This window comes from Haematobia irritans, chromosome 3 (genome assembly GCF_050003625.1).
Source record: "Haematobia irritans isolate KBUSLIRL chromosome 3, ASM5000362v1, whole genome shotgun sequence".
NCBI classification, from domain to species: Eukaryota; Metazoa; Arthropoda; class Insecta; order Diptera; family Muscidae; genus Haematobia; species Haematobia irritans.
Genome location: NC_134399.1, coordinates 211,863,322 through 211,889,526, shown reverse-complemented (window position 1 = coordinate 211,889,526; position 26,205 = coordinate 211,863,322). Strand labels below are relative to the sequence as shown.

General features: G+C 32.8%; 1 protein-coding gene and 1 long non-coding RNA gene across 5 annotated transcripts; one reads left to right on the top strand and one right to left on the bottom strand.

The window, feature by feature from the left end:
- Positions 1–833: 833 nt before the first annotated feature.
- Positions 834–24,406, bottom strand: LOC142231978 (uncharacterized). 4 transcript variants are annotated; one of them, XM_075302655.1, is made up of 10 exons: positions 24,279–24,406; positions 15,037–15,282; positions 14,759–14,963; positions 8,801–11,731; positions 8,432–8,484; positions 2,249–2,380; positions 2,082–2,191; positions 1,838–2,021; positions 1,493–1,696; positions 834–1,263 (listed from the first exon to the last, which is right to left on the bottom strand). In XM_075302655.1, exons 2-10 carry the CDS (start codon positions 15,101–15,103, stop codon positions 1,124–1,126), a joined length of 4,026 nt encoding a protein of 1,341 aa, XP_075158770.1. In that variant the 5' UTR covers positions 15,104–15,282; positions 24,279–24,406; the 3' UTR covers positions 834–1,123. The 4 variants fall into 4 exon arrangements, with proteins under 4 accessions (XP_075158770.1, XP_075158768.1, XP_075158767.1 ...); XM_075302653.1 differs by adding an exon at positions 23,982–24,010 and having other exon boundaries at positions 2,082–2,380; positions 24,279–24,404; XM_075302652.1 differs by having other exon boundaries at positions 2,082–2,380.
- Positions 16,737–17,042, top strand: LOC142228331 (uncharacterized). Its single transcript, XR_012720140.1, has 2 exons — positions 16,737–16,860; positions 16,923–17,042. It is a non-coding gene; the product is annotated as an uncharacterized LOC142228331 (long non-coding RNA).
- Positions 24,407–26,205: the final 1,799 nt, after the last annotated feature.

Below are 26,205 nucleotides of genomic sequence, written 5' to 3'. Positions count from 1 at the left end.
CGCACCGTTTCACCTTCGTCACCAGTCAACGTCGAACCGTTTCAGCATCATCATCGCCACCCGTCAGGATCGCACCTGTCCTCACCACCATACAGCCCACCAGCCAACATTCCTTCAGTAAAATTCGATTAATTTCGTGATTGAACACAAACACCGTAGGCACTACGTCATCGTCATCCCCGTTTCCCGAACACCATCGGGCCGACACCATCTTCATCCGTTCACGAACACCATCGGCCCAACACCATCGTCAACCCCGTCCACGAACACCGTCGGCCCGACACCATCGTCATCCCCGTACACAAACACCGTAGGCACTACGTCATCGTCATCCCCGTTTCCCGAACATCATCGGGCCGACACCATCGTCATCCGTTCACGAGAACCATCGACCCGACACCATCGTCAACCCCGTACACGAACACCGCCGGCCCGACACCATCGTCATCCCCGTACACAAACACCGTAGGCACTACGTCATCGTCATCCCCGTTTCCCGAACACCAGTGGGCCGACACCATCGCTACCCCCGTGTACGAGCACCATCGGCCGACATCATCAGCATCGCACCGTTTCACCTTCGTCACCAGTCAACGTCGAACCGTTTCAACATCATCATCGCCACCCGTCAGGATCGCACCTGTCCTCACCACCATACAGCCCACCAGCCAACATTCCTTCAGTAAAATTCTGTTAATTTCGTGATTGAAGCCAAGCAAAGAGTCTTCGTGTGATATTTTAATCCATACTTGTTTCGTACATTCATATACATATTGGCTATACAATCATGCTACCGTATATACCGTATACGAAAATTGTTTTAATATAAACAATTTTTATATTAAATTTAATTTTTATTTTAAACATAAATAGTTATAATTAATGGCTAGAAAAGCAATAGTTTCCACAAAATTGTATATGATGTCAGCAATTCTGTAACTGACCACCAGTTACATAGAAGTTAGCAAATTTCTACTTAGAATAAACAGCATTCTCACATAAATCCAGATAACTGGATTGATTATAAGAAATAAGCGAAGATTTTTTTTAAGACGAATAGTAGTCAAGCTATTTGTTTTCCCTTCACATTAAATTAAAAGATGATCACCAAGCAAAAATCCTTTCAGTCACCTCCATTGGGCCATACAATTTTTTCCACAAAATCCAAAAAGGCTGCTACACGTGTATACAATCCCGGTATGGGTGAAGCACAACTAATCCCCGAGTTAACAATACCCACAACACGATAGTTATTACGTGACTCTAAAATTGAAAAGGGATAAATATTTCGTTTAGTCTTCTCAACACCACGCAAAGAAGGAATACGATCACTTGTTCACGAGAAACCTGATAAATGTTTGTCGCTACAATGTTATTTTTCTTTCGGAAATTGTGTATCTGATTTTTGCAAATACGTTATATTCAACGAGAAAATTGTGTGTTTAGGGTGATCATATTCCTTTCTCTGTGTGTAATTAGGGGTTCCACAAACCATCGACAAGTAAATTTAATGGCCCCCCTGAATCTCCATGACAAGAATCCTTAAGATCTTTATCATCTTTGGCACATAATTGGGTTTTTATGATACCCTTCATAACGGCTCTCGATAGACCATATGCCACATAACTGCTATTACATTCTTCCAAAGGTGTAACATGCAAATGAGCTTTTAACAAAATATTCGAAAATTTACGTGCTGTAGAAGGAAAGAATATATTTTAAAAATCATACAAATTATTTGTGGTCAATTTAATTTGACTAAAACGCCAGTGTATTGCGACGCAATCCAGTTCCAATAGACCCTTGGAGTAATGAGGTTAAGCTTACTGATACTTACTGTTAACATTTACGGAACCCCAGCCAGTTACTGTTAAACGAACATTACGTTTGGGATCAGCTTCATCGGTGTATAGGCATGCGGGATATATAAACTTAGATAAGGGAGCTGGTCTTTTCAATTCTAAAATTGCAATATCGTTATAGGTTCGTCCCGATTTGTAGTCATCGTGAATAAAATATTGCTGAAATTCAGAAAAATAATTCAATGAACACAATATGAAATCACTTCTTATATCACTTACCTTTATTCCTATTTGAACAGCTTCAAGCATTTCATCGGGATCATTAAAATTCACCACACCCATACGAACAATAGAGGGTATACGATCGTTGGAATCAACACAATGAGCAGCTGTCAAAACGAAACGGGCATCTATCAATGTTCCACCACAATGTATATCGTATGTACCTTGACCATTGCCAGCAATACGACTATAACCAATGCCTACCATGTGAGGAAATTCACCCAATTCCGCAGGAACACCACCCAAAATATGATGTACAACACTAGCATTCAGTCCACGCTCAAAGCGACGGCAAGCTAAAAATTACATAAAAGAGATAATTAAACTAGGCACTAGGTGAAACATTTTTTCGCGATGAACAAATTCCTGGGTAAAAATTTCCTTTTTTTCTTGTCACCTAGGTCGTGGTCAATTGGGCCAAATCTCTGGCTTTTAGGACCATATTAGTCCATATCGGGCGAAAGATATATATGGGAGCTATATCTAAATCTGAACCGATTTCAATCAAATTCTGCAAACTTGACTATACTACTAATTGTACTCCTAGTGCAAAATTTCAACCAAATTCGGCCAAAAATCTGGCTTCTGGGGCCATATAAGTCCATATCGGGCGAAAGATATATATGGGAGCTATATCTAAATCTGAACCGATTTCTTCCAAAATCAATAGGGTTCTATTCTGACCCAAATTAGGAACATGTGCCAAATTTGAAGGCGATTGGACTTAAATTGCGACCTAGACTTTGATCACAAAAAAATGTGTTCACAGACAGACGGACGGACGGACAGACGGACATGGTTATATCGACTCAGGGACCCACCCTGAGCATTATTGCCAAAGACACCATGTGTCTATCTCGTCTCCTTCTGGGTGTTACAAACATATGCACTAACTTATAATACCCTGTTCCACAGTGTGGCGCAGGGTATAAAAAGAACATTTATTACTACAAAGTAGGTTTTAAATCCTATTTTCTTTACGTTTCGTAACGTCGGCAGAGAACTGAACTGGGTGACGACGACACAAACTGTATGATATTTGAGAGAAGTGCTGACAAAAACTGAATGATATAAGAGAAATTTTCCTCGTGACCACTGACACAGTTTCGTTCTCTTGTGTTTTTATTCTCTCTGTTTGCGTCGATTGCACGGTTGCCCCTCGAACCAAAAATAATCTACCAAATTTGGAGAAAATTGACCATCAAAAAATCTTATTTTGTCAAAATTTTATTTCTATAGAAAATGTTGTTAAAATTTTATTTCTATAGAAAATTGTCTCAAAATGTTATTTCTATAGAAAATTTTGTGAAAATTTTATTTCTATAGAAAATTTTGTGAAAATTTTATTTCTATAGAAAATTTTCTCAATATTTTATTTCTATACAAAATTTTGAGAAAATTTTATTTCTATAGAAAATTCTGTCAAAATTTTATTTCTATAAAAAAACGTTTTAAAAATTTTATTTATATAGGAAATTTTGTCAAAATTTTATTTCTATAGAAAATTTTCTCAATATTTTATTTTTATAGAAAAATTTCTCAAAATTTTATTTCTATATAAAATTTTCTCAATATTTTATTTCTATAGAAAATTTTCTCAATATTCTATTTCTATAGAAAATTTTGTCAAAATGGTATTTCTATAGAAAATTTTCTCAATATTTTATTTCTATAGAAAATGTTGTTAAAATTTTATTTCTATACAAAATTTTATCAAAATTTTATTTCTATAGAAAATTTTGTCAAAATTTTATTTCTATAGAAAATTTTCTCAATATTTTATTTCTATAGAAAATGTTGTTAAAATTTTATTTCTATAGAAAATTTTCTCAAAATTTTATTTCTATAGAAAATTTTCTCAAAATTTTATTTCTATACAAAATTTTGTAAAAAATTTATTTCTGTAGAAAACTTTGTAAAAATTTTATTTCTATAAACAAATTTTATCAACATTTTATTTCTATAGGAAATTTTGTCAAAATTTTATTTCTATAGAAAATTTTTTCGAAATTTTATTTCTATAGAAGATTGGGTCAAAATTTTATTTCTACAGAAAATGTTGTCAAAATTTTATTTCTATAGAAAATTTTGTCAAAATTTTATTTCTATAGAAAAATTTATCGAAATTTTATTTCTATAGAAGATTTTGTCAAAATTTTATTTCTATAGGAAATTTTCTCAAAATTTTATTTCTATAGAAAATTTTGTCAAAGTTATATTTCTATAGAAAATTTTTTCAAAATTTTATTTCAATTTTGTCAAAACTTTATTTCTATAGAATTTTTTTTTCAAAATTTTATTTCTATAGAAAATTTTGTGAAAATTTTATTTCTATAGAAAATTTAGTCAAAATTTTATTTCTGTAGAAAATTTTGTCAAAATTTTATTTCTGTAGAAAATTTTGTCAAAATTTTATTTCTATGGAAAATTTTGTCAAAATTTTATTTCTATACAAAATTTTGTCAAAATTTTATTTCTATAGAAAATTTTGTCAAAATTTTATTTCTTTAGAAAATTTTGTCAAAATTTTATTTCTATAGAAAATTTTGTCAAAATTTTATTTCCATAGCAAATATAGTCATTTTATTTCTATAGAAAATTTTGTCAAAATTTTATTTCTATAGAAAGTTTTGTCAAAATTTTATTTCTATAGAAAATTTTGTCAAAATTTTATTTCTATAGAAAATTTTGTCAAAATTTTATTTCTTTAGAAAATTTTGTCAAAATTTTATTTCTATAGAAAATTTTGTCAAAATGGTATTTCTATAGAAAATTTTGTCAAAATGGTATTTCTATAGAAAATTTTGTCAAAATTTTATTTGTATAGAATATTTTGTCAAAATTTTATTTCCATAGCAAATATAGTCAAAATGTTATTTCTATAGAAAATTTTGTCAAAATTTTATTTCTATAGAAAATTTTGTCAAAATTTTATTTGTATAGAATATTTTGTCAAAATTTTATTTCCATAGCAAATATAGTCAAAATTTTATTTCTTTAGAAAATTTTGTCAAAATTTTATTTCTATAGAAAATTTTGTCAAAATTTTATTTATATAGCAAATTTTGTCAAAACTTTATTCCTATAGAAAATTTTGTCAACATTTTATTTCTATAGAAAATTTTGTCAAAATTTTATTTTCATAGAAAATTTTGTCAAAATTTTCTATAGAAAAATTGGTCAACATTTTATTTCAAGAATTCTACCAAAAAAATCTAGCATTTTTGGTGGAATTCCACCAACTGTGGCAACCGTGGTCGGTAGGCGAAAGATTTTTCAGCAACGAACAAACACAATAACCTTGTCGGCGAAAATTTGCTCTTTTCTTGTTTTCTTGTTTCTAAGAAATTAAATTAGATTTTAATTTCATCAAGATTTTATTTCTATAGAAACTCTGGTCAAAATTTTATTTCTATAGAATATATTCGTTTATCTTCGAATTTCGTGGCAGGCAACGTAGTTATTACCTGACTGGTCCGGTAACTGTAGTTTGGGTGTTAACCCAAAGAAAACGAAGCTTTTGCTCTTCACTAGGGGAAGTAAAATCATTGGATATAAAGACCCACAATTTCAAGGGACGGGATTTAGTCTCTCGAAATCGGCTAAGTAACATATTTGGGAGTTGTCTTAGATTCCAAACTAAACTGTCTAGAAAATACATCCGTTCCTCTAAAGAAGACATATGTGGTGATGTATGCATACGTTCCAAAAGCTAGTTGGAGAACCTTTGGGGAAGGAAGCCCCCTCTCTTTCACTGGCTTCTTACAAAGGCTAAAATACCAGTAGCTACCTATGGCTGGTACATCTGGTGGATCATTACTGTCCATCGGAATCATATACTTAAATTCTACAAAATAAACAGGACTGGTCGTATTTATATGGCTGGTGCAATGGGATCAACTGCCACCGCAGCTCTTGAGATTTGAGTCTGCCCCTTTGATCAGCATATTAGGAGAACAGCTGAGGTGATAATTATGAGATTGAAGAGCCTGGACTCACTTGAAGAAGTGGATTTCTGGCACACAGAACACGTTGCTTCAGTTGGACAAGATAAGAGGACAGCCTATATGGCGACTCAGCATGTATATGAAGGCAAGTTGAAATCGATTATCCCCAGTATAGAGCATTGGGAAGGAAGGCGCATACATTTTGGGAATCTGAACATTTTTGTATTTTTGTGGTATTCACTGCAATGAATGAAATTAAAGGGTCCTATGAGATGGACACCGTATGCAGCATTTTTCAGGCGGAGATATTTTCCATAGCAAAAGTTGCAGAACTCCTGTTGATGAGGCCGATATTCTGAAGTAAAATCAGCTTCCTCGTCGACAGGCAGACAGCAATGAAAGCCTTGGGTAATGCAAACATAACGTCGAAGATAGTCAGCCGCTGTCGTATAGAGATTGGAGCTCTCACTGAACAGCACAATATTACTCTGTGCTGGGTACCTGGACATTATGGAATAATGGGTATTGAGGAGCCAGATGTGCTGCTGCACGTGGTACGTATAACGTCGTTACCGATGTTTTGCTCTCGCTATCTTTATATATTGAAAGATTCAATGTCGAATGGAAAGGACGTTGGGCATCCTCCGCGGGTTGCGAGCAAACCAATTTGATATGGGACGGCAAGAGTAGTAAGAACTCTGGATTTCAAATGGTAACGCATAGAGACGATTTGATATTTGAGACACATGGTAAGGGTTGGCTTAATGCCTGATTATATTTGTAGATGGTTTCTGGACCCGGAGGACCCTACCATTTTCTGTGCCATTATCATTTAGGAGAAACGAGATACTGCGCTCCTTTTTCTTTCAGGATATTACTGAGCTGAACGGAGCTGTAATCTAAAGAATATACATGCCTTCGTTAAGGCTTCTGGATGGAAGAACTAGACAACACGTTTGAAAACGCAAATGTGATGGGAGAAGATAGAGGATGAGTTGATAGACCAGTATGGTCCTTTTCTACGGATTGACGTCATTCTCTATAACCTAACCTAAAGGGTGATACGGTCAAAATTTGGTCAATATAAACTTGACATATTTCTTTCAATTTTGCATTTAAAAAACCTGAACACCCCTCATTTTGAAGGTGTGTGTGTGTAGAATGTTGCTCCTATTTTGATTTTGGAATTCACTCTTCAGTTGTCAAAATGCCGTCCAAGCAAGAAGAGCAGCGTATCAAAATTTTGCTCGCGCATCGCGAAAATCCGAGCTACTCGCACGCAAAGCTGGCAAAATCGCTAAAAGTTGCAAAATCAACCGTTACAAATGTAATTAAAGTGTTTGGGGAATGTTTGTCGACAGCCAGGAAGTCTGGATCGGGGGGAAATCGAAAACCGGAAGCCGCTGAGACGACAAAGAGAGTTGCCGGTAGTTTCAAGCGAAACCCTAACCTCTCTCTCCGAGATGCCGCAAATAAGCTGGGTGTATCGTCTACAACCGTGCATCGAGCCAAAAAACGAGCCGGACTATCGACTTACAAGAAGGTAGTGACTCCAAATCGCGATGATAAACAAAATACGACGGCCAAAGCGCGATCCCGGAGGCTGTACACGACGATGCTGACGAAGTTTGACTGCGTGGTAATGGACGACGAAACCTACGCCAAAGCCGACTACAAGCAGCTTCCGGGACAGGAGTTTTATACGGCAAAAGGAAGGGGAAAGGTAGCAGATATTTTCAAGCACATAAAACTGTCAAAGTTCGCAAAGAAATATCTGGTTTGGCAAGCCATCTGTACCTGTGGCTTGAAAAGCAGCATTTTCATAGCTTCCGGAACTGCCAACCAAAAAATTTACGTGAAAGAGTGTTTGAATAAACGTCTGCTGCCTTTCCTGAAGAAACACGGTTGTTCCGTACTGTTTTGGCCGGATTTGGCATCTTGCCATTACGGTAAAAAGGCCATGGAGTGGTACGCCGCCAACAACGTGCAGGTGGTTCCCAAGGACAAGAACCCTCCCAACACGCCAGAGCTCCGCCCAATTGAGAAATACTGGCCTATTGTCAAGCGGAACCTAAAAAAGACCAAAAAAACTGCTAAGGATGAGCAGCAGTTCAAGGCAAACTGGCTTTCTGCGGCGAAGAAGGTGGACAAGGTGGTTGTACAAAATCTGATGGCAGGTGTCAAGCGTGAGGCCCGGCAATTGGAAAAGCGAAAGCCTAACTGAATATTTTTCCTGAATTTTATACTAATTGAACTTGAAAAAGAAATTTAATTTGATGTTTTAAATAAACGATTTCACCGATTTACACGCGTTTTCCCTTGACCAAATTTTGACCGTATCACCCTTTATGGTTAAGTTTACGCACTAAATAAGTCTATGGAATCGTTCTTAATACAAACCTCTAACGGCCGGCCTATCAATGGATATATTCGGTCTCCGTTTGGATGGGGTACTGAAATTATACAGAGAAAATATTCATAATATTATAATACGATAAATTCGAAATGGATGGTCAATGAAACTGAAAAGAAATAAGAAAAGAAACCTGATCACCCCAAACATGTTTCAAAGGCAAACTATTACTTTTTCACAGGTAAAATATTATTATTCCTTCCCAAGAATGTTTTGTGGGAAGCTATGTACCTGTTGTCGACAAGCATATTATGTTTTACGAAAAAATAATATTTTTGTTTGGGGTGATCATATTCCTTCTCTGGGTCTAGATTCACTGATGTGATGACTATTGTTGGGACATATTAAGCAACCACCTTGAGTAGTTTTCTGCACTGCGATCAGCTAAACCCTCTTCTGGAGATGGAAGAAATTCATATGGCTCTAATGACTGCAGAAGTTTGGATTGTGTATAGAAAAGTTGACTTGTATTGGAATATTCTGATATTGGAGGATTATATATGGTTCGTCTTTGATTACTTGGAATTTGATCAACTCCATTGGCTTGAAGAGGAATGGGACGGTGTTGTGATATTAAATTTGATGGGGACCGGTTTTGATTTTTAGTTGGTTGGTTTATCTGAGCAGCCCCTCGATATTTTGATGAAGATTTTCCATCAGTTCGAGTTTGTTGGGGTTGACTATGGAGCAGTGCTTTAGTTTTTTCTATTACAAAATTAAGTGGATCTTCTGGATAATCTGCCATTGGCTCCGGTTCCTTATCAAACTGTGGATTTGATTGATGGGCTCTAATGACCCGTGGTTGATATGATTTTTCTAGATCGATTGGAAGACTTCCTAGAGCATGTTCCATTTTACCAATTTCAGTTTTAACAATATCCATACCGAAATTCTTAATATTTTTGTAAATTTTTTGTATGGAATCAAAAGAATTTGGGTGATGGGATGATGAGTTATTCACTGTGGAAGCTTGAGTGAATATAGATGGTCCGTGATCTAATTTTTTGACATGCTTATGCAATGATCCAAGAAGTGATAAAGGACCAGGCAATGCTATTCCATTTTCATGTGATTCGGAATGTTTAACCTCATGCGTTGAGGGATCCACAGGGAGGAATGATGTTTCATTTGGTTTTGTGGAAAGGGATGCCTGGCCAAAACTTGCTACATTATCTGCTTCAGTAGCATTTGCGTATTTTGTAACATTAGTTTGGGAAATTCCATATTCCCCATATAATTGTTCAGAATCACTGATATTACCGTTTTGTTCATTTAGAGGATGTTGATTTTTAAAATCAAAATATGTATTGAATAAACTCTGAATAAGAAGATCTACTTTATTTCCTTCAGAATGCTTAGTTCCATGCGGTTTAAGAGTTTCATTAAAGTTACTTACTCCCATGAAACTTGATCCAAAAGAATGATTAGTTTGTAAGGTCTCATTATTGAGGTTATGTTGTTGCGGAAAATTCAAATTTTTTGAAGCATTTGAAGGTTTCTCAAGGTTCAGTACCTCTCCCTGAATATTCTGCCCTTCCAGAATGGATTGGTTATTGGTTCTGTTACCTTCATTGTCAAGAGAAGATACATTAAAGTGATGATTTAAATGATCTGGGAAATCATGAAAGATGGAGTTTTCATTTGGGTCCTCTGGAGAAAAGATGAAGGGCTTAATTGTTGTTGTTATCGATGTATTTAACGAATCCATCGAGAAGTTATCCTTGTCAGCTTCATTAGTAATTGAATTTGAAGACAAAGTATCAGCATACTTGGCATGTTCTTCAGATCCATTGAATATCCCGTTCTTCTCCTCTTCAACTGTGGAATATTGATTTTGATACTCAAATTGTGTATTAAACACACTCTGGATCAGGAGATCCAATTTATTTCCTCCTGTAGAGTTAGTTACTTCATTGGGTACAGATCCAGAAGAGTTGAGCTCATTCCCATATTGATTTTGACTCTGAATAAAAAGATTCAATTTATCTCCTCCAGTAGAGTTAGTTACCTCATTGGATCCAGAAGTGGTTTGCTCATTTCCATTTTGTTCATATTGATTTTGACTCTGGATAAGGAGATCCAATTTATTTCCTCCTGTAGAGTTAGTTACTTCATTGGGTACAGATCCCGAAGAGTTGAGCTCATTCCCATTTTCTGCATATTGATTTTGACTCTGAATAAGAAGATCCAATTTATCTCCTCCAGTAGAGTTAGTAACCTCATTGAGACCTGAAGAGTTTTGCTCATTTCCAGTTTGTTCATATTGCGTGTTAAACACACTCTGGATAAGTAGATCCACATTATCTCCTTCCGCAGAGGAGACTACTTCTGTGGGTATTGATACTGAAAAGTTTTGATCATCTCCGTTTGGTCCTTTTTCAAGTATAGGATATTGATTTGATATATTAAACACATTCTGGATATCTCTTCCCAAAGAGGAGATTGATCCTGAAGAGTTTTCCACGTTTCCGTTTGATTCATTTTCAAGTATGGGATATTGATTTGATTGATTTTGTGTATTGAAAACACTCTGGATAAGTACATCCAAGGTATCTCCACTCGTAGAGTTAGTTACTTCTTCAGCAAGTGATTCTGAAGAATGATTGGCTTGTGAAATCTCATCTTTTGTTTTGGAACTTCCATTTAGGCCTTCTGAATCAAGGTTTGAAGATTTGGTGGTTGTTGTAGAGGCCTCCTCCATGTCAGCTTCATTAGTTTTTGGAGATGAACTATTAACATATTTTTCCGATTCATTGAAACTTTCGCTCTGTTCCTCTTCAATTTTGGGATATTGATTCTGGAACTCAAATTGCGTATTAAAAATACTTTGAATAAGTAGATCCAATTGCTCGTCTTCTGTAGCGTTATTTGTCTCAGTTGAAAGTGATTCCACAGACTGATTGGATAGTAAACTCTGTTCTGGGGTTTGCTGTTGTTGTTTTTGAGGTAAATTTAAATTGGTTGGATCATTTTTTGGCTTCCCCAAATTGGTTTCGTTATGGATTTCCTTTCCATCATTAGGAAATTTGACTTTTGCTACTTTTTTCCTACATCTAGACTCAATATCATCCTCTTCAATTCCATGCTCTAATGAATCAAAAAACTTGGAACTTTCATTTAATTCTTTAGCCTCATAATTTAAAGTCTTCATTGTAGTTGTGGTCACAGAGGGGCTTGATAAATTCCACCAAAAATCTGGCTTTGGAATGGTGTCTGTCGTATTTGTATTTGGTTCCATGAAGATTTCCAAAATACTTAATCCAAATTCATAATTCGATGTTGTATCTCTACAGCATTAGTAAGAAATGGAGCAGGATTTCATGTAAAAAGAAATAGAAAGAAAAAAGTTTAATAGATTCCATAAACCATGTTAGTGAAATGTCAGTGGCAAATTAGTAGAAGCTGATAATGAAATGTGAAATGGGTTTGGAATAGCAATTTATGAATTAAATTCACTATGGTTAGGAAGGGTCTCCCATCAAGAACGAACCACATCGATTTGGTAGATTGGTAGAAATATTTATGTTGTGGTACATTTTGCAAATTGGAGTGGAATCTCCCACTAAGAGGTACTTCACAAATATTCTATAGAAATAAAATTTTGTTAAAATGTTCTATAGAAATAAAATTTTGACAAAATTTTCTATAGAAATAAAATTTTGAAAAAAATTTCTTTAGAAATAAAATTTCGACAACATTTTCTATAGAAATAAAATTTCGACGAAATTTTCTATAGAAGTAAAATTTTGACTAAATTTTCAATAGAAATAAAATTTTGACAAAATTTTCTATAGAAATACAATTTTGAAAAAAAATTTCTATAGAAATAAAATTTTGACTAAACTTTCAATAGAAATAAAATTTTGACAAAATTTTCTATAGAAATAAAATGTTAGCAAAATTTCCTATAGAAATAAAACTTTGGCAAAATTTTCTATAGAAATAAAACTTTGGCAAAATTTTCTATAGAAATAAAACTTTGGCAAAATTTTCTATAGAAATAAAATTTTAGCAAACTTTCCTATAGAAATAAAACTTTGGCAAAATTTTTTAGAGAAATAAAATTGTGGCAAAATTTTCTAGATAAATAAAATTTTGGCAAAATTTTCTAGGGAAATAAAATTTTGTCAAAATTTTCTAGAGAAATAAAATTCTGCCAAAATTTTCTATAGAAATAAAATTTTGACAAAATTTTCTATAGAAATAAAATTTTGACAAAAATTTCTATAGAAATAAAATTGTGACAAAATTTTCTATAGAAATAAAATTTTGACTAAATTTTCTATAGAAATAAAATTTTCAATAGAAATAAAATTTTGACAAAATTTTCTATAGAAATAAAATTTAGAGAAAATTTTCTATAGAAATAGAATTTTGAGAACATTTTCTGTAGAAATAAAATTTTGGGAAAATTTTCTATAGAAATAAAATTTTGTGAAAATTTTCTATAGAAATAAAATTGTAACAAAATTTTCTATATAAATAAAATTTTAACAAAATTTTCTATAGAAATAAAATGTTGACAGAATTTTCTATATATATAAAATTTTGACAAAATTTTCTATAGAAATAAAATTTTGAGAAAAATTTCTATAGAAATAAAATTTTGAGAAAATTTTCAATAGGAATAAAATTTTGAAAAAAAATTTCAATAGAATTAAAATTGTGACAAAATTTTCTATATAAATAAAATTTTGAAAAAAATTTCTAAAGAAATAAAATTTTCACAAAATTTTCTATAGAAATAACATTTTGACAAAATTTTCTAAAGAAATAAAATTGTGACAAAATTGTCTATAGAAATAAAATTTTGAAAAATTTTCTATAGAAATAAAATTTTGACAAAATTGTCTATAGAAATAAAATTTTGACAAAATTTTCTATAGAAATAAAATTTTTAAAAAATTTTGTATAGAAATAAAATTTTGACAAAATTTTCTATAGAAATAAAATTTTGAAAAAAATTTCTATAGAAATAAAACTATGACAAAATTTTCTATAGAAATAAAACTATGACAAAATTTTCTACAGAAATAAAATTGTGACAAAATTTTCTATAGAAATAAAATTGTGACAAAATTTTCTATAGAAATAAAATTTTGGCAAAATTTTCTATAGAAATAAAATTGTGACAAAATTTTCTATAGAAATAAAATTTTTACAAAATTTTCTATAGAAATAAAATTTTGACAAAATTTTCTATAGAAAAAAAATTTTGACAAAGTTTTTTATAGAAATAAAATTTTGAAAAAAAATTCTATAGAAATAAAATTGTGACAAAATTTTCTATAGAAATAAAATTTTGACTAAATTTTCTATAGGAATAAAATTTTCACAAAATTTTCAATAGAAATAAAATTTTGACAAAATTTTTTATAGAAATAAAATTTACTATAGAAATAAAATTTAGAGAAAATTTTATATAGAAATAGAATTTTGAGAACATTTTCTGTAGAAATAAAATTTTGGGAAAATTTTCTATAGAAATAAAATTTTGAGAAAATTTTCTATAGGAATGAAATTGTAACAAAATTTTCTATAGAAATAAAATGTTGACAGAATTTTCTATATATATAAAATTTTGACAAAATTTTCTATAGAAATAAAATTTTGAAAAAATTTTCTATAGAAATAAAATTTTGAAAAAATTTTCAATAGAAATAAAATTTTGAAAAAATTTTCAATAGAAATAAAATTTTGAAAAAAATTTTCAATAGAAATAAAATTTTGAAAACATTTTCTATAGAAATAAAATTGTGACAAAATTTCCTATATAAATAAAATTTTGACAAAATTTTCTAAAGAAATAAAATGTTGACAAAATTTTCCATAGAAATAACATTTTGACAAAATTTTCTATAGAAATAAAATTTTGAGACAATTTTCTATAGAAATAAAATTTTGAGAAAATTTTCTATAGAAATAAAATTTTCACAAAATTTTCTATAGAAATAAAATTTTGAAAAAATTTTCTATACAAATAAAATTGTGACAAAATTTTCTATATAAATAAAATTGTGACAAAATTTTCTATATAAATAAAATTGTGACAAAATTTTCTATATAAATAAAATTTTGACAAAATTTTCTATAGAAATAAAATTTTGACAAAATTTTCTATAGAAATAAAATTTTGACAAAATTTTCTATAGAAATACTATTTTAACAAAATTTTCTATACAAATAAAATTTTCACAAAATTTTCTATACAAATAAAATTTTCAAAAAAATTTTCTATACAAATGTTGGTTCATAAATACACACGCTGACCGAACTTTTACTTCTATTGGTTAAATGAAATAATATTCCCTTACCCCACCGATGATGAAGTGGTTCCATTCGCTTTCATTTCCGGCTTAGAAGAGGGACAACAAATCAATTCTTTCCATACATCAAATCCACAACGAACAACTTCTTGAATGTTGTATTCATGACTCTTAATTAAAGTCTCCATTACAGGACAGCCATCCCATGGTTTGCAGACACCCAGTGTTCCTTTAGTTTTACATGGATCTCCTTCTAAATAATATCAAAAAAGGGAGATAAACAGGGAGATGAGATTAGATGAAGGAAATATTAAAGAACAACTCACCGAAAACTGCCTGCATATAAGGAATGTGAAGCAATAATAAGAGACCTGTAAGCGTTATCCACCGCATTGCTTTAGTTGTTGACAGATCCAAATTTGGGGAACCTATTCCATTCAAAAAATTGTCCAATATGGTTCGCTCTCTAGGACATCAATGGTGGTAGGACTTTTCTTAACTCTCAGCAAATCATTTTTTCTTCGCAACAAATGTATTTTGTAATTTGACCGCAATCCAAATCCAATTTTACTCTATCGATTATGAAAAAATAGTACTTAGTCTGTAATATTTTGTGAAAAATTGCACAATAAATATATAAAATTATGAATACTTCCAGTGCAACCGCAAGTTAATATTTTAACAAGTATATACGGCCGTAAGTTCGGCCAGGCCGAATCTTATGTACCCTCCACCATGGATTGCGTAGGAACTTCTACTAAAGGCTGTCATCCACAATCGAATTACTTGGGTTGCGATAACACTTGCCGATGGCAAGGTATCGTAAAACTTTTTAACACTGTCTTCTAAATTGTAAGTTAGCCCATACGGGGTATATATTAAACAAAAAAAGGCCGATTAAATACGTATATAATCTAGTTTGACAAAATTTTCTATAGAAATAAAATTTTGACAAAATTTTCTATAGAAATGAAACCTTGACAAAATTTTCTATAGAAATAAAAATTTGACGTAATTTTCTATAGAAATAAAAACTTGACAAAATTTTCTATAGAAATAAAATGTTAACAAAATTTTCTATGGAAGTAAAATGTTGACAAAATTTTCTATAGAAATACAATTTTGACAAAAATTTCTATAGAAATAAAATGTTGACAAAATTTTGTATAGAAATGAAATTTTGACAAAATTTTGTATAGAAATAAAATGTTGACAAAATTTTCTACAGAAATAATTTTTTTACAAAATTTTCTATAGCAATACAATTTTGACAAACATTTCTATAGAAATAAACTTTTGACAAAACTTTCTATAGAAATGAAATTTTAACAAAACTTTCTATACACCCAGAAAAAAGTGCCTTCGAAACTAAAGGAAAATTTTTTCATCAACATAGTTTATCCATTTTATTTCCATTAAGGTAAATTTTTGTGAGAAATAATAAAATTTACTCGTTTCAGTAAAAAAATCCTAAACTGTAAGCAGTTAGGAATAGTTCATTAACTAGAATAAGGCATGGAATTTTACTCATACTGTTTTCTTCGCTAGGTATAAGAATTTCCTACTGAACAAGAAAATTTTATTCACCGATAACAAAGCATTCGTAAAAATAAACAAAAACCGAACTAAAACCAAGTTTCCTCAAAATTAGTAAAATTTCTTATAAAATGATAATTGCGACTTCCTTTATAATAGAAACTTTTCATATATACGAACAACACTTGGCTTAGAAAAATATTTTAGTTCATTCGTACTAAGAAGTTTGCAATCCTTTCAAAACGTAAGGAAAAAAACTTGTTAGAATATAGGAAATTTTCCTATATTTCTATTGTCTACCTGTAATCGATACCTGTCATCGTAATCGATGTGTTTGCGCGTGGGTGTAATCGATATATTTGCGCGTGGTTTGTTTTTTTAGTTGGAATCGCGTTGTTGTGGTATACGGAGAGATTGTTAAAAAATAATATGGTAAAATAATATAATAAATAGCAATTAAAATATATACAATATTTTTTATTTTAAATTAGTGAGAAAAATTGTCGTTTTTTGAAAATAAATCTATCAATGTCGTGATGGTGTATAAAGGAAGAAAACACCAGCAGAATAATTACCCTTTCATTTGTCTTCATTTTGGAATCTTCAAATATCAGGTAATATTCAGTGACGCTAACCTTTTGTAACAAAAATGTTTTATCATTTTTTATATTTGTAGGTATTGAAATTGTAAAAGGAGGACAAAATCGTTAGGAAGCAACTTATTAAAAGTGAAAAGTACAAGAAGAAGATGAAAAAGTGCGTTTTACAGTTGATAATATCACATGGAAATTGGAAATAGTGGAATAATAAACTAATATTTCAAAGAGATTCGATTCTGTTGATTCTTAATAAATATATTCAATATATTAATAAAACATGTCTTTTATTGAAGATAAAATTGCTTATATAAGTAAATAACATTGTATTTAAAAACGAAGGCAAGCAGTTCTAATTATGAAGTAAAAGTTTTACCACAAATATGTAAGATTTGTCTAAATGAATGAAAAAATTTCAATAAAATCATTCCATATATGAATTCAAATCAGTTAAATTTTTTCATTCTGTAGTATAGTGGCACATAAATATAGGAAAATGTTAACTAATATATGGAATGCATTATACCTAATTTCTACGAAAATCACATCGTTCAAACAAATAAAAATGTCTTTGGCGCTATACGAAGTTCAACTTTCTTTACAATGAGTTCATTTTAACTTAAAGAAGGGGTCTCTTTTTTCTGGGTGTAGTAATAAAATTTGACAAAATTTTCTATGGAAATAAAGTTTTGGTAGATTACAAAATTTTCTATAGAAATAAAATTTTGACAAAATTTTCTATGGAAATAAAATTTTGACAAACATTTGTATAGAAATAAACTTTTGACAAAACTTTCTATAGAAATGAAATTTTGACAAAACTTTCTATAGTAATAAAATTTGACAAAATTTTCTATGGAAATAAAGTTTTGGTAGATTATTTTTGGCGATATGGACCAATTTTTGTGTAATAAGTCATCGGTTATATATAACTAAAGACCGATATGGACCAATTTTTACATGGCTGTTAGAGGCCATATATTGACAAAATGTACCAAATTTCAACCGTATCGGATGACTTTTGCTCCTCCAAGAGGTTCCGGACGTCAAATCTGGGGACGGTTTATATGGGAACTATATATAATTATGGACCGATATGGACCAATTTTTGCATGTTTGTTAGAGACCATATACTAACACCATGTACCAAAGTTCAACTGGATCGGATGAATTTTGCTCTTCCAAGAGGCTCCGGAGGTCAAATCTGGGGATCGGTTTATATGGGGGCTATATATAATTATGGACCGATATGGACCAATTTTTGCATGGTTATTAGAGGCCGTAAACTAACATCAAGTACCAAATTTCAACCGGATCGGATAAATTTTGCCCCTCCAAGAGGCTCCGGAGGTCAAATCTGGGGATCGGTTTATATGGGGGCTATATATATTTATGGACCGATATGGACCAATTTTTGCATGGTTGTTAAAAACCGTATACTAAGACCACGTACTAAATTTCAACCGGATCGGATGAATTTTGCTCCTCCAAGAGGCTCCGGTGGTCAAATCTGGGGATCGGTTTATATGGGAGCTATATATAATTATTGACCGATATGGACCAATTTTTGCATGGTTGTTAGAGGCCGTATACTAACATCAGGTACCAAATTTCAACCGGATCGGATGAATTTTGCCCCTGCAAAAGTCTCCGGAGGTCAAATCTGGGGATCGGTTTATATGGGGGCTATATATAATTATGGACCGATATGCACCAATTTTTGCATGGTTGTTAGAGACCATATACTAACATCAGGTACCAAATTTCAATCGGATCGGATGAATTTTGCCCCTCCAAGAGGCTCCGGAGGTCAAATCTGGGGATCGGTTTATATGGGGGCTATATATAATTATGGACCGATATGAACCAATTTTTGCATGGTTGTTAGAGACCGTATACTAAGACCACGTACCAAATTTCAACCGTATCGGATGACTTTTGCTCCTCCAAGAGGTTCCGGACGTTAAATCTGGGGACGGTTTATATGGGAACTATATATAATTATGGACCGATATGGACCAATTTTTGCATGGTTGTTAGAGACCATATACTAACACCATGTACCAAATTTCAACTGGATCGGATGAATTTTGCTCTTCCAAGAGGCTCCGGAGGTCAAATCTGGGGATCGGTTTATATGGGGGCTATATATAATTATGGACCGATATGGACCGATATGGACCAATTTTTGCATGGTTATTAGAGGCCGTAAACTAACATCAGGTACCAAATTTCAACCGGATCGGATGAATTTTGCCCCTCCAAGAGGCTCCGGAGGTCAAATCTGTGGATCGGTTTATATGGGGGCTATATATAATTATGGACCGATATGGACCAATTTTTGCATGGTTGTTAAAAACCGTATACTAAGACCACGTAGTTATTAGAGGCCGTAAACTAACATCAGGTACCAAATTTCAACCGGATCGGATGAATTTTGCTCCTCCAAGAGGCTCCGGTGGTCAAATCTGGGCATCGGTTTATATGGGAGCTATATATAATTATGGACCGATATGGACCAATTTTTGCATGGTTGTTAGAAGCCGTATACTAACATCAGGTACCAAATTTGAACCGGATCGGATGAATTTTGCCCCTCCAAAAGTCTCCGGAGGTCAAATCTGGGGATCGGTTTATATGGGGGCTATATATAATTATGGACCGATATGGACCAATTTTTGCATGGTTGTTAGAGACCATATACTAACATCAGGTACCAAATTTCAATCGGATCGGATGAATTTTGCCACTCCAAGAGGCTCCGGAGGTCAAATCTGGGGATCGGTTTATATGGGGGCTATATATAATTATGGACCGATATGGACCAATTTTTGCATGGTTGTTAGAGATCGTATACTAAGACCACGTACCAAATTTCAACCGGATCGGATGAATTTTGCTGCTCCGGGAGGCTCCCCAAGCCAAATTTGGGGATCGGTTTATATGGGGGCTATACGTAAACGTGGTCCGATATGGCCCATTTTCAATACCATCCGACCTACATCGATAACAACTACTTGTGCCAAGTTTCAAGTCGATAGCTTGTTTCGTTCGGAAGTTAGCGTGATTTCCACAGACGGACGGACAGCCGGACAGACGGACGGACGGACAGACGGACAGACGGACAGACGGACGGACGGACGGACATGCTTAGATCGACTCAGAATTTCACCACGACCCAGAATATATATACTTTATGGGGTCTTAGAGTAATATTTCGATGTGTTACAAACGGAATGACAAAGTTAATATACCCCCATCCTATGGTGGAGGGTATAAAAAATGTTCACAAATGGTTCAATATAATAATTTTCGTATATAATTTCCATAGGAAATTAACATATAAGACACAAATTGAATTATCTCACGCCACCAGTTCTACACTAAAGACTATGGAAATTCGCCTTAGCCAGCAATGAAACATACGTCTAGATAGGCTTGTGAAGAAAACGAAAAACAATTTAGAATGTACAAAAACAAATTTCTCTTGTTTAAATTTAACACGTGGATGTCATTGGAGGGAGTCAATTAGATATCCTTTGCATTACATTTAGCACAAGAAATAACTAGTAACTTTGAGATACATTTATAAATAGCTTAATTATACCCAAACCCACATAGTCCGTCCGTCCATGTATTTGTTGTTCACAGGATTCCGGTCGCAAATATTAAACGATTTTGATGAAATTACAGGATGGTTTTTGGGCACCCTGTAATTTTAAAATTGGTCTAACAAAGAAAAACTCATTTTTTTCAAAATTCGTTTTTATTATTCAACATAGTTCCCTTCACGAGCGATACAACGATTATAACGACCTTCCAATTTTTTGATACCATTTTTGGTAGTACTCCTTCGATTTTGCCTCAAAATAGGCCTCAGTTTCGGCGACCTCTTCATTGCAGCCAAATGTTTTTCCTGCGAGCAGAACAAGAAAAAGTCGCCGGGTGCAAGATCTGGAGAATACGGTGGGTGGGGAAGCAATTCGAAGCCAAATTCATGAATTTTTGTCATCGTTCTCAATGACTTGTGCCACGGTGCGTTGTCTTGGTGGAACAACACTTTTGTCTTCTTCATGTGGGACCGTTGTGCCGCGATTTCGACCTTCAAACGCTCCAATAACGCCATATAATAGTCACTGTTGATGGTTTTTCCCTTCTCAAGATAATCGATAACAATTATTCCATGCGCATCCCAAAAAACAGAGGCCTTTACTTTGCCAACGGACTTTTGAGTCTTTCCACGCTTCGGAGACGGTTCACCGGTCGCTGTCCACTCAGCCGACTGTCGACTGAACTCAGGAGTGTAGTGATGGAGCCATGTTTCATCCATTGTCACATATCGACGGAAAAACTCGGGTGTATTACAAGTTAACAGCTGCAAACACCGCTCAGAATCATGAACACGTTGTTGTTTTTGGTCAACTGTGAGCTCGCGCAGCACCCATTTTGGACAGAGCTTCCGCATATCCAGATATTGATGAATGATATGACCAACACGTTCCTTTGATATCTTTAAGGCCTCTGCTATCTCGATCAACTTCATTTTACGACCATTCAAAATCATTTTGTGGATTTTTTGGTGTTTTCATCGGTAACCACCTCTTTCGGGCGTCCACTGTGTTCACCGTCCTCCGTACTCATTTCACGCTTGAATTTTGCATACCAATCAATTATTGTTGATTTCCCTGGGACAGAGTCCGGAAACTCATTATCAAGCCAAGTTTTTGCTTCCACCGTATTTTTTCCCTTTAGAAAACAGTATTTTATCACAACACGAAATTCCTTTTTTCCATTTTTTCACAATAACAAAAGTTGCTTCACAAAAGACGCTCTATCTCACAAGCTATTTAATTGACTTACAGACGTCAAATTTTGACACGAATCATTTGAAGGTTGGTACTATATAACATAAAAATAATATGCATTTAATACTAGCGACGCCACCTATATGTCAGACCGGGGACTTATCAGTCAACCTGTTATATGTATCGCCCGATTTTGACAAATGGGGTCACGTTACGCTTTTTTACAAGCCGATCGATGTTAAATTTCATTATCCTTCAAGTCTGCAAAATTTCATCGAAATTGGTTCAGATTTAGATATAGCTCTCATATATAAAGGGTGATTCTTTTGAGGTTAGGATTTTCATGCATTAGTATTTGACAGATCACGTGGGATTTCAGACATGGTGTCAAAGAGAAAGATGCTCAGTATGCTTTGACATTTCATCATGAATAGACTTACTAACGAGCCACAACGTCGAATTTTCAGTGAATGGGCCCTAGAAAAGTTGGCAGAAAATCCGCTTTTTTATCGACAAATTTTGTTCAGCGATGAGGCTCATTTCTGGTTGAATGGCTACGTAAATAAGCAAAATTGCCGCATTTGGAGTGAAGAGCAACCAGAAGCCGTTCAAGAACTGCCCATGCATCCCGAAAAATGCACTGTTTGGTGTGGTTTGTACGCTGGTGGAATCATTGGACCGTATTTTTTCAAAGATGCTGTTGGACGCAACGTTACGGTAAATGGCGATCGCTATCGTTCGATGCTAACAAACTTTTTGTTGCCAAAAATGGAAGAACTGAACTTGGTTGACATGTGGTTTCAACAAGATGGCGCTACATGCCACACAGCTCGCGATTCTATGGCCATTTTGAGGGAAAACTTCGGAGAACAATTCATCTCAAGAAATGGACCGGTAAGTTGGCCACCAAGATCATGCGATTTGACGCCTTTAGACTATTTTTTGTGGGGCTACGTCAAGTCTAAAGTCTACAGAAATAAGCCAGCAACTATTCCAGCTTTGGAAGACAACATTTCCGAAGAAATTCGGGCTATTCCGGCCGAAATGCTCGAAAAAGTTGCCCAAAATTGGACTTTCCGAATGGACCACCTAAGACGCAGCCGCGGTCAACATTTAAATGAAATTATCTTCAAAAAGTAAATGTCATGGACCAATCTAACGTTTCAAATAAAGAACCGATGAGATTTTGCAAATTTTATGCGTTTTTTTTTTTTAAAAGTTATCAATCTCTTAACAAATCACCCTTTAGTATGTATTACCCGAATTTGCCAAATTTTGCCATAAATCCCTTATTTATAAACCGATCTTACTCAAAGTTGGCCAAATCTAATCTTCTGTAGTACTAACTGTATGGCAAGAGCTCATCGAAATCGCCCGATTTTGTCATAACCAGTGCTGTGGAGTCGGAGTCTGAAGATTTTGCTGGAGTCGGAGTCGTAAAAATTTTGCTCGACTCCGGATAAACTAAATTCACATTAAATTAAATTCACTTCACATTTTTGTAACTAAACAAGTTTTAACGTATTTACGTATTTATTTACCTATATAGTTTACACTGAAAAAAATATTGTCGTGAGGTCAAAGATTTCATGTCTTTATAATACGAATGCAAATTTTGCTTAGCATAGAAGACGCATTTCTTTAATATAAAGTTTTTTTCCTTGTCCAAAAGTCGATAAACTTTTCAATGAAGTCGTATTGTCCTTATAATTAAGTGATTTGACTTAAAAATGGGTATCATAATATGAAAGAAAAAATGTTTGGGCTAAGGTCAACTTCACGTTAATAATTCAGAAAAATTCTTTAAATGTAATGAAATTGTCTTTAAATTTGTTGTCATTTTGCATCTTGACTACAAAGCAAAAAATCGTTCAAATATACGACATGTTTTTCAAAACTTTATTTTAAAGACTTTTTTACTTGAAACATAGCATAACTTCTACTGGAAGTTGAGTGTTAATTTGGAAAATAAAGTTGTCGTTAACTCGTTTTTAAAGGACTTTGATAGCATATGAAGAAAAAAAGCTGAAAAAATGAAAAATTAAAATTTGCTTCCTAGAAACAAGTACACAAAACCCAAATTTAAAAGAGAATTGTGTCTTAAAAGTATCCTTACTTGTATTCTCCGCTTCTTTGGCTCGGAATCAATACCAAAATTTTTAAAGTAAAGACAAAATACGAGTATGCTTTTTTTCAGTGTACATGCTTGCCTTAAAAAACATTTTGCTCATCGACTATGATAACGATCTTTCACATAATATATAGCATATGTCGTTTGCATAATTTAGTTTTCTTTGAATTACAATTTAATGATAGTTTTTCTAGAGAAATTACCTGTTTTTTTTTCAAAAGACGGTAATGATCTAACAAAGAAAAATTAATAATTTGGAAAATATCTATTTAAAAACAAACTGAAATTTGGATGCGATTTTCACTACCATACAAAATACATTACACCGTCTTTTATGTATATACACTGTTTACGATATATATTTATATTAATGTTATTAATATATTAACCACAAGATTAAGATAAAAAAGATGCTTTAAAATAATAAAAATATTGCAACACTTGAAAGAAACGTTGTGAAATTCTTATACGTTTTTATTACAAGATTTCGATTAAATTACCAACAACAAACCCCGTAAGTGCAAACAATCGCGATACGTTACAATATCTATATATAATTATTTGTTTTAATAATTTCTTCATTCAAATCCGAATCTACATGAAATACAAGCTTTCCTTATGCAGGCTCTCAAACAACTAATTTCGATTGAGATACTTCAAGCAGAATTATAAAAAAATCAATACAAGATTTAAAAGGAAAAGGGAAAATTGTCTCTCTCTCTCCATCTGAGAGCATCGAGAACCAATCTCATGTCTTATATCTCATTGGAACCAGAATATGGGTCACAGTGGGAGAATTAAAAACACCGAAGTCTCAATGGACAGGAATACTAAGATAAAGTAGCTGCCTTTTTAACGGTTAGCGTTAATGTGAGAATCTTCAGAGATTAATGTCAGATTCAGCCAGTGTTGCCAGCCAATATATTTATACCCTAAACCACATAGGGGTCAGGGTATGATAACTTTGATCTGTCAAAAAATGTGCTTACCAGAAATATTGATTTTAGACCCCATAAAATACATACCAATCGACTCGGAATCACCACCTGAGTCGATCTAGCTCTTGGTGTCCGTCCGTTTTTAAATTTTTAAATTAAATTTTGATACGACAAATCTCAGCATTTTAGGGATGTAAAGAACTCTACATTTTAATATCAGGCCAATAAATTAAAATACCACACAAGACAATATAGAGACCACATCAAAATATGGGTAGATAACAACAACCTCCAGAATATCTATTTATACACGCTCACAAAAAATCGCTTCTGTAACATATACTCCCAAACATATTTTGCTTCAAGCATATACATTTTTGGGTATTGCCCAAACATTTATATGTTTTATCTCTTCCAATATATAATATGTTTGAAAGCATATTGGTCTAAACAATATATGTTTGGGTAGTCTAAGTTCCAAACATTTTGTATTTTTGCATCCAAATTCAATAAAGTTGTCTTCCAAAAAACAATATGTTATTATGTGACCATATAATATGTTTGGAAGCATTTTGCACCCAAAAATATTATATGCTTAAAAAAAATTCTCCAAAACAATATTGTGCTCAAAATTTTATTTATTTATTTATATATTTACAATCATAATGAATTATGAAAATAAACAGGTAATATAGGTGCTAACAACATAGGTTTTCGACCTGAATGCTCAAAATTTTGTTTCTGCCCAATTGTATATTCCCCGACATCTTTCTCACTTCCACGAGATTTTTTAGTTCTTAGCACCTTTTTCTGTAATACAAACATTGTAGAAGAAATTATCCAATTTTATGATTTTTTTTATTTTAATTTTACCTTTTGCCGGACGGGGACTCGAACAGCGGACCACACAGTTTGTAAGGATCAAAGAAGTAGCTGATCAATTGCCCAAGGAAAAACAAAATGTTAATTTTGTAATAACAAGCAACAACCACCAACTTAATTCAATATCGCTCCCTGTTAAATAGCGCTCCAAGCTACTAAACACATATATGTTAATAGGCTATTTCTAAATTAATATATGTTTGCATCCAAGCATATTATATTTAAAAACATTTTATGTCCCAAACATAATATGTTCTAACATATTAACATATATGTCCCAAACATGTTATGCTAGTTTATGAACATTATATGCTTGCACTCAAAAATATTGTGTTTACAAATTTGTGTTCCAAACATATAATGTTTATAGCCAAACAAAAATTTCAAAAAAATAATTAGGCTTCCAGAAGTTTAAGAAGTAAAATCCTGGTATTAATCTATATAGGCATTTTATAAAAAATAAATCTATATAAAAACAAGTAAGTAAAGTAGAAAGTCGGGCGGGCCGACTATATCATACACTAAACCACCCTTACTGAATTAGTAATCATAAGCATTTGTGGGGTAACATTGATATAGGTCTGGGAGATAAACCGCAGTTGCATAT